The sequence below is a fragment of the Halyomorpha halys genome, unplaced genomic scaffold, assembly GCF_000696795.3.
Source record: "Halyomorpha halys isolate HHAL.00 unplaced genomic scaffold, Hhal_1.1 Scaffold215.1, whole genome shotgun sequence".
Lineage (NCBI taxonomy): Eukaryota > Metazoa > Arthropoda > Insecta > Hemiptera > Pentatomidae > Halyomorpha > Halyomorpha halys.
The window spans coordinates 450,541-460,495 of NW_027107820.1; the positions used below are offsets into that span (position 1 = coordinate 450,541).

The following is a 9,955-nucleotide window of genomic DNA, read 5'->3' on the forward strand; positions in this document are numbered from 1 at the left end:
TATCTGAAAATTGTATTTAGAGTTTGATAAATTCCACACAGTTTATTTCCACTAAATAAACCACCAGTCTTATGGGGGAAGTTAGCCTGTATAGAAATTTTCATTCTGTAGAATTCAATTGAAAATAAAATTAAGAAATTGTTGTTTTTTAATATTATATTGATAAACTACACAGTCCAATAACAATTGACCAATGATGTTAAAAAGACCAATGTCGTAACCCTATTAGTAATTTTTAAAACATTTTGGGTCAGATTACAAAACAAAAATGCATACTTTTCTTAATCCATTATACATTTTCCGTCATTTCAAACATTTCTGCCTTTATTTTTTGAATTCCTTCAAATTCACAAATGGTCAATCATTTATATGTGCATTTACATATTTAATGGACAAGCCAATTGATTGATTTAAAAAATAAAATTATTACTGATTCTATATAATGGCTCACTATAATTTTGATACCTTCTTGTGAAAAACTTTTAAGTGGAACAATTTGCACTCTTAATCAGAAAAATTAGAGGCTATGAAAGTAATAAGTATAGTTTTAGCATTTTAATAACTTTTTTCACCCCATTACCGTGAAGAACTAAAGTTATCTTTCAGATTTCATTCCCCCTGTATTACACATAAGTGAGTCTGGTAGAAATTTATCAAAACACTGGTTACAAATTTCTGTAACATTTTTGAATCATAGAATATAACTAAAAATTAAATTTTAATTTTAGTTTTTTAATTATTGACATGGGAAAATACTTGATTTCACAGCAATTATGAAAATAAATATCTACAAATTTATGAAATTTAATTTAAAATTTAAGTTTTTGAAAAATTTCTTTATTATAACAGATGTATTTTATTACAGCACAACATTCTCAGCTATGCCAAAAAAAAGTTGAGATTATTTATTTTATGGATATTCATTATTTCGCTTTGGTAGTGAAACATCTAACAAAAAAAGAAGTTTTGATTTTGTTTTGAATTTTACATATTCCAAAGATAATACTTTAGCCCAGGGTTACTTTCTCAACTGCGGTAATACTTTCCTACAGTTATACAGGCTCAAAGCTAAACAACCCCTCTGAGGATAGAATAGGGTGTTAAACTGTAGGACCCCTCCCTGTGTGTCTGTCCGTGTGAATAGGTCAGGAAGGGTATAAAAAAAAAAAAAAAAAAATCATAAACAAAATAACAAGTTTTTGTCAGATGTTCCACTTTTAAAGTCAAGCATGAATATTTTCTCTAATCACTATCTATGCTCTTAATTATTTTACTAAAATAAAGTTTCAGGGAAGCATATTCTTTGAATTAAAATAATAATAGATTAAAATATAATGCCAGGGTTGTACAAAATAATTGTCTATGATTCTTCAAAAATAATTATTTGTTAATTTTTACTAATGCATCCCATCATGAATAAATAGAAGGATGGTAATAATAATTGCTTATCATTTTAAGTAAAAAAAAAAATGTTGGTGGAAAATGTCGGATTAGTTAACATGGTATACATTTTTATGGGAGTAATAGAGTCAGACTCACTAATGTGTAATTCAAATGGCATTTGACATTGTATTGTATGTAAGTAGTGTTCTATTAATATGATTTACATCACTGTAAATAATTTTACCATTAGAGCTGTGAAATAATGTACATTATTATTTTTATTACCAAACAATGTAAGAATTCCTTCTAGAGTTTTTATTTGTCTTCAATATTTTTAAATTGTAATTATGTAAATAAAATGATAACTAAAAGTAAAAACTTTTATCTCCAGTGATAAGTTTAAGTTAAATCTTTTATAATTTTCAGGACTTAATTAACTTTATACAATGTAGAAATAATTGGGAATGAGCCTACTACATTGTGTAGAAATGTTTTTCTTCTTCTTCTTTTTTTTTTTTTTTTCAAAAATATTGAAAAATCTTTAGAAACTACAGGAAATGTATATTGTAAAATATTCGATCCTTACTTCTGAGTGGACCTACTCACTCAAAATCATTTTCCTTTCTATTCTACCGCTTAGGGTGGATACCTCTTAAGAATATCTTTCCGGAATAGTTTTGGCATATATTGGCATATGAGCCACTTTACCAACAAGTGTAAATACATTAAAGTTAGAACTAAAAAATCAAGAAGAAAACTTTCCAATAAATTAATATGCTCTTTTTTTATTGGAGGAAATTATATAAAACTGTGGAATAATATTCTTGAATTAACACGTTAATTTTCATAATTATTATTTGAGTTCAGAATGGTCAATGCTGTAGGCTGCATATCCTTCGGCAATAAGGTGCAAAGTGCGGATCATACTATCCTCAGGAGATCGGCGTTTCCTTCTTTTCTTGCCACTAATGATGGTTGCTGGAGCTACCGACGGCATCACTGTTATAGGAATTTGGTTTACTGGGGTATTCTTGAGGGACTGGCATAACAAGCAGAGCAGATAACCCCCGAAGGCCAGGAACGACAGAATGGTCACCGTAGACTGGAATATCGAAGATACATCTTTATCTTTACCTGTCGTAATACAAGTTTTAAATAGAGTTAATCTTGTAGTAAATGTTAGTATTATAATTATCATTAATTTCTTATAATTTACAAAAAGGTGCTACCTTAAGACTTAAAAAAAAAAAACTCAAATTAGTTGGCACGGAATATGGCAAAAAAGTGCTAATTCAGTGATTAATTTCTTCGGCTTACTTTACTTCAAGAAAATCCCGCATATTTTTTATATTAATAACATTAATTACATGAAATGATACAGCAATTTTTAGTAATGTGGCTTGGAGAATTTTAGATTTTATAAGAGGAAAAATGGATGCGAGAAGCCTCAATTTTGATGAGAGCTACAACTTTTGTACAAATTTCTCTATAAAGCTCATAATTCATTGTGTTTGTTTGTATAACACTATGATTCAAACTTATTTACCTACAATATTATTACTATTATGAAACAAAAATATGTCAAATATTAAATAAGAATTATAGATTTCCTTTTAAACTGCGCTACCAAAAGATTTATATCATATTGCTTATCATATCCAGCCTTTCAATTGTTTTGTTTTTGAAAAATAGGAAATAAATCTGAGTGTACAGATCAATAAAAAATAATACTAATAAAAAAAAAAAAACTAAATTGATAGAGTATAGAAGGTGGTCATGGGGTGCGGTCAGCAAATAAACAAAATTTATTCTTTCATGTTGACCTTTCCACCTTATCCCAGGTCTTTATCTGGGAGTTAAGGGAGAGGTTTTGGCTAAAATAATAATAGAAAATTAATAAACAGCTAATTAAAAGAAAAACATAAAAATACGAAATAAATAAATAAATATTACAAAAAAATAGAGAGAAGATAATAAGATGCTTACATGTGGGATTTGAAATATTTATATTAAATAGCAGTGAACAAAAGTTTAACGCGTGCATTAAAAGGTTTAGGTAATCTCTTTCTTGATAAATATTTCTGAAAAAATGGGTTTTCATCTGCTATGAAAGAGCCTGCGTTTTCGTATGCTATAAATGGTTGGCGGCTATGCTCTATAAAAAAACGGTGAGGTTTTGCTATCAGTTCCCCATTTAGTACTATTTCACGAGCTCTAAACTATCGAGATATAGCTCACCAGTATACGTTTCGCCAAGTCAAAGATCATTAGGAATGAAGATTTCAAATGTCACATCAAGACAAAATGCAACATATCTCAAGTCAACAGCCAAAAAAAAAAAATCTGTTAAAGACAGCTCTTCCCGTTACTCTTACGTAGCTATATTTATTATTTCTTTCTGATTTTGGACTTTTGTATAATAGCTAATTTCCGATAGTAATTAGTATTTTGGAACATATTTTTTATGATTCATACCTTAATTATAATCCTATATAAACTGTTTTTTAAAAATTGTTAGAAGAGCGTCACATTGTCAATTAAGTTAATATAAACTGTTGTCATTTACATTTATTTTATTTCTTCTATTCAGAGAGAGCCATATCTCGATGGCTCTGACTTTAAGCGGTTAGATGATGGGAAGGATAAATTTTACGTAACTGTATTTATGGAAGTAATTTATGACCCAACCTAATTATAATAGAAATACACCACTGCCTTTAAAATTACCTTCTTTCTCATGAGCCCAGGGGTCACCCCGCCGGGTTGGACCGTTCACTCTCCTTCGATCCGCTTCTGTTCGGTACGGCAGCGCCGTTCCCTCCTCGTTTTCTGAGCTTCCTGTGTCACCTTTGTTGTGAATATCTAAAAAAACGAAACAAAGAAAATATGAAGAAATTTTATGACCTAAGAAGGTTATTTTATTAATTTGAATAAAATAATCGAGTCAAACTTCTTTTGTTTTATTATTTTCAAATATGATAAAAAACTCAAAACCTATTTGTATGACCCATTGGTGAAGTTGTTGGACTCATATATATGGTACTAAACAAGTTCAACATTTGTTTACTTGTTTTCTAAATTGCGTCGTTTGGTATTGAGTTATTGGTTGCTGAGTATCTTGTTAATTTTTTCTTAACCTCAGGATAAAACAATCACAAAAATTGTTTATATTAAAAATATGTCATAATCTCGCCCTAGAAGTATCCTATATTATTTAGTCAACTTTATAGTCTCCCCCCTCGTAGCAAAGTACCTCTGGCACCGCTTCTGTCATGCTGAAAATTCTTTTATATCAAAGTCACAATTTAACTAACCAATGATGGTTTCTTGATTTTAAAGTAAAATGGTTATTTAAAAACAAAATATAATACTTACGTTTCGAAGTTAAAGTCTGTTTAACGTGGAGTAATTTTTCCAAAGGCAGTTGTGCGAGGCTGGTTCTTCTCGCTTCCAGGCTCTCTTCCTGAGCCGATGTGTTAATTAAGAGTTGCATCAAAATCTAAAATTAGACAAAAAAATAGCAGGTATAAGATCCTTGATTTTTTAGTATAGAAAAAATAAAACCTCTGTAAATTATTTTGGTAGATGCTTTACTTGGATCAGGAACAAATGTATGTAATTTTAAAATACTACTAAATTGATATCTGACAGAGTTTATGTAGAATGATTTTGTTAAGTTTTCTAAGAAAGTAAAAAAAAAAATGTAAAACATTGCGTGTTCTGATATTCTTAGAATTTAAGGAATTTTGGATTTAAATTTATAACCAAAGTCCATTCTAGAATTTTACAATTTTATTGGCTTAATTTCGTGATTATTTTTTATTTTTACAATGCATTAAAGCTGCAATTAATATTAACGTTTTGATGACATTTTTTTCTAATAACAGTGCAAGTACATAGACACAGCTATGAGCTTCAATAGGTTTGGCTTAGAAAAGATGATTTACAGTAATAAATTTTATTATTTCTGAGATCACGAAATTTATTACAATTTATGAAAATATGTTCGGTAATTCTTAGCTTTTTTGAACGGAACGCATCATAGTTCAACATATTGTTAAATTCGATATTTTATTTAATTTTAATTATGATGTTTTATTTTAATTACTGTTCTGAATGTAGGGTATTATTTTTCGATGTTTATGAAATTGATATTTCGAACTATTTCATTAAAAGAAGTTAAATTAGATGAAACTTGTTTCTCCATAAATTTACTGTATGGAATGTATTTTCAGATCTATGTGACGGTTCCACCGTTAGAGCTTATATTTTTGTTAATTCTCAGGGGCATAGTATTTGATTTATAATGATGAAAATAAAATTACTAATGTCTAATGCTATGTAAGATTTTTTGATTATATACTATTTATTAATGGAACACTTTAGATATTTTTTAAAAAGAAGAATCTGATTTTAATGCTTAAATAAATTTACTTACGAGTGAAAGAGTGAGCTGGAAGAACATTGGAGGATGGAGGCAGTGCTCTCTGTGCCGGGGACCATGTCCAAAGTACCCGCTGCTCGCCGGAAGCTGACAATTGTTCATGCACCAAGATTTTGCTCATTAGGCCACAGCGTCACATTCTTACTTCATGATAACTCTTAGATTTCACGAAAACACTATGCAGAGTTAAATCTCTATGTAGAAAGAGAAACGTTTCAATTGTGACATGCTTTCCCAATATTTATTTTCCTTTTTAATTTATCTATCCACCAATATGTATTATTATTATCATCAAATCATATTTCTTTCATATGGAGATGTCCAATCATTAGTTTATAATGAGAAACCAACAGAAAGTAACTAGTGTTGCTATTCAAACCAATGAAAGAGAGCTTGGAATAGTGAGGAAAGTAGGGCCAGGATAATTTTTTGTGTTTTTCAGTAATTAAATTTTGTAAAAAAAATACCTTATAAGATTTTTGGGTGGGTGATCGTTTTTCCTTTAATAGTTTTAGCTTTGGGAAGCTTTTAGATTAAAGACGAGAGAGGACAGTGCTTTATGTTGGATGGCTTAATTGAATGAACAGGTGTAAGGACCTCCTAGAAAGCCTCGAAATGTAAGTAATTGATTTCTCCAGAAATATTGTAGACACTATTATCCTTTATGACGAAGTTTCGGAGAGAAATTAGGAATTCCCGCCTCCGAAAGAAGAATCCAAGAGATAACTCCGCCTTCTTATGGTAAGGAGGAGGCACTCTGGCTGAAGTACGACTATTAACTTACATTAAATATTAACTAACTTGTAGTGTTTGTAACACTACTTGCAGTTTTCCATCCACTAGTATCCCAGCGAATTAATCAACACAGGATTAAATTGTATACCTGAATCATTATTATAACTGACCCAGAAGACCTCTACTTGCGATTGATGACGATGAACTTAGGGTTATTGTGGTAGAAAACATGGAGTATAACAAATTACAAGTGTATCGACAGTTTCTCTGAAACATTATGAGTCATGTGTTTCAATGCATACTAGGCCAAAAAAACGAGCCTTTCTCGAAAGGATAACCACATGTGATGAAAACTAGATTATACATGACAACAGGCGTCGTTAAATATCGAATAAGGTAAGTCGTTAAATATCGAAAGACCGGGACATTTGCCAAAACCAAATTTGTATCCAAAAAAATATTGATTTCTATGTGATGGTCAATGAAATAATTAATTTTCCCTTTTTATTCAGAGGTGAAATGTACACCATATTGGAGTGATATTGACATAATTCATCAAAAACTTGTCAAAAAACAACCTACATCGGTTAATTTGAAGGGACCTATACTCTTAAACGACAATTCCTTACTTCATGTTCCACGACAGACAGTGAAAATACTTATATCGAAATTTCGAAAAAAGTAAAATTTTTGAAAATGATTCTAAGCTCAAAAACGCAGTTTCTGACTTGATTTCTTCACAAAATCCCGAATTTTTAGTTCTGGTAATGAAAAATTGATGAAAATATATAGATAATGAGAGTAAATATTATGATGTTATAAAGCTGTTTTACTAAATAGCCTTTTCTGTTAAAACTGACATCTCATATGAAACAATCCAACGCAACCCCAATCCTCCTTAATCCATTGACAAGGAGAGTGCAAGGTCTTGGGGTCACTGGTTTAGTTCAAATTTTGTAGGACGGTAGGTATAGGGCCCTTCAGTAATTCACTCGTTAAATTCAGTTATGTTGTAAACGCTTACACGTAATGGGTATAGCGTAGCAGGAATGGATCGGTTTCCTCGTCGGTAGCTATTCGAAATTATGTTTCATTTGCTTTTATAATAATTTTAACTATTGTACGGGCAATGAGGGGTAAGAAGCTAGTTATATTTTTGTACTAATTCTGTTAATCTGATAATTTTTTATTTATTATTTCATTTCACAATTTATTGTTTCCAGGCACGATTAACTAGCTATCTTAGACATAAAATAAAAAAAAAAATAGACATAAAATAAAAAAAAAAATATCTACCCTCCACGGACTCGAACCCAGCTCTTAACGACGAGGAACACCGATCCGTTACTGTTACTCTAAACCCATTACGTGTAATAGTTAGCTACAAAAGTGAATTAAGGAGTGAATTACATCTTCAATTGCGAATTTCTAAAACATTATTGAGTTGTGGCCCCTATATCAACCATATATCTTCATCAACAGGAAAACTAAATCTACCATCCTACAAAATTTTAACGAAATCCGTGACTCCAAGACCTTGCACGTGATAGGATTGCCCTATCCTTTAAATATGGTTCATAAATGGCGAGGTAGGGAGAAAAAATGAAACGACCCAATATTATGTTGATTGTACCGTAGACTATTTGACAGCCATACTAGCTACAGGTTAGTGTATGGAGGGACCATAGTAGAGAAAGAAAGCACTGTTACTGTAATATATTTGGAGCTCGTCCAATTCAAAATAAAAAAAAAATTATCTAGTAGATGTGCTACTATTTAAGTAGTATAGCGATATGTTTTTAGCATGTATATTACATGATTTATTTTATGCTCGTAGTAAGAATTAGTAATATAACAGGCTGAATCAAAAAAAGACAACTGAGAAAATTAATTATCCTTATTAATCTTCATTTAATAGGTTTTTAATTGAAAAGGGCAGCCAATGATAATTTATTTGATATATATTAGAGAAGGTAGCCTTGGAGAGAGTATAAAGCATTCCGTAAGGGTGTGTGTGCGTGAAGTGTTGCTCACTTAGGCAGTGCAGGTAGCCCAGAGCCCGCATAACTCACCTCGTATATTGTCCATTATATCAGCGGGGGGTCCGTTCGCTTGTTCTTTTTTCATTTTTTCTCCATTATATATATTATTTGAAATTTATTTACTGCCAGCCTTTTTATTAATTCCCATCGAGGAGAAAGCTATGTTTGTTTATCTGTACAGAATTACTTTTAATGGGAAATCATAAAGAAATCAGGGGATTGGGTTGAATTATGGCTACCGTGTTAATATGATAATGTGCCTTTAATATAACAGGGGCTGTTGATATACTGCGGCGGATAGGGCGAGAGAGACAAATTTCGTCTCGCCTGGCGTTTAACCAACCGGGGGCTATATCTCTCCCAGCCGAGGAAGGTCTCCGAGGATAAATTATATTCTCACAGATATCAGGCTCATCTACCTCATGAAAATTCAAATATTTTATTCCTTTTGCAACCGGTCTTCAATTTGAAATAGATTCTGTTATGGCGATATATAGAGGAATTTTAACTAATTTCCTCAGCGTTTGCAATTCAATAAAATTAATTAATCGTGTAATCAATTAATTAAACTCCTTTATAGCATCATTTTAATAGAACCAATTACTGGTTGTAAATTGTATTTGTGTTCGTCATTTAATTTAAAAGAATTTGTTAAAAAGAAATTTGTCTCTTATCTATTTTATTACAAGCCGACCCGACAATGCTTTGATCATTTATTGTATTGTATGCAAATTAAATATTCATTTACACTTTAATATTTTTATGCTTTGGTTTCATACATTTCAATTACGCTTTTATACAATTTTGTAGCTGTTCAATGTACAATTTTTTCGGTAGCTTTACAAGGCATATTTAAAAATTCTAACCTGGGATCTTTTCTTGTAATTTTAAATTATTACATTTGTTCCACCAAACGAAGTAATTTGAGAGAAAGTTGCGCAACTTGAGTGAAACAGTGTATGTATGACGGTTTTAGGACTTTTATGTTATAGAAATTTTTTAGTAAGCAGATAATCTAGAAGTGTGTTGGAATTCGTCATGCTTTGGTGTATTTTTCCGAAATAGGTACCGGACCAGTAAGCAATCGAATCGCGCTATCAACATTAAGGAAATTTATATTAGATATACATTCGGTCTCAAGCTGCTGATACATTTTTCGGAACATTGTTACTTTACTATACGAAATTAAACTTCCATGGTCTGGAAAAAATTATATATTATATCATCAAAAAAAAAAAAAAAAAAGGTTAGTGTTAGTTTATGTGAACGATCCACCACAGAACCGGAAAGTTTTGCGGAACTGAAATTACGTATTTAAAATAACCTCGGAAGTGACAGAAACGTTTCTGTT

At 30.8% G+C, this 9,955-nt stretch overlaps 1 protein-coding gene across 1 annotated transcript; it reads right to left on the reverse strand.

Annotated features, from left to right (window-relative positions):
* Positions 1 to 2,148: 2,148 nt before the first annotated feature.
* Positions 2,149 to 5,929, reverse strand: LOC106679694 (uncharacterized). Its single transcript, XM_067046164.1, has 4 exons — positions 5,822 to 5,929; positions 4,759 to 4,882; positions 4,111 to 4,245; positions 2,149 to 2,517 (listed from the first exon to the last, which is right to left on the reverse strand). The coding sequence occupies exons 1-4, from the start codon at positions 5,927 to 5,929 to the stop codon at positions 2,237 to 2,239; spliced, it is 648 nt and encodes a 215-aa protein (XP_066902265.1). The 3' UTR covers positions 2,149 to 2,236.
* Between the last annotated feature and the right edge of the window lie 4,026 nt (positions 5,930 to 9,955).

Excerpts from the sequence above, each read along its gene's own strand:
- LOC106679694 (XM_067046164.1), bottom strand. The coding sequence starts at position 5,929 with ATGAACAATTGTCAGCTTCCGGCGAGCAGCGGGTACTTTGGACATGGT. Across the intron at positions 4,246-4,758 it reads ACAGACTTTAACTTCGAAAC|ATATTCACAACAAAGGTGAC; the intron begins GTAAGTATTATA and ends TCGTTTTTTTAG. Across the intron at positions 2,518-4,110 it reads CTGGGCTCATGAGAAAGAAG|GTAAAGATAAAGATGTATCT; the intron begins GTAATTTTAAAG and ends GTATTACGACAG.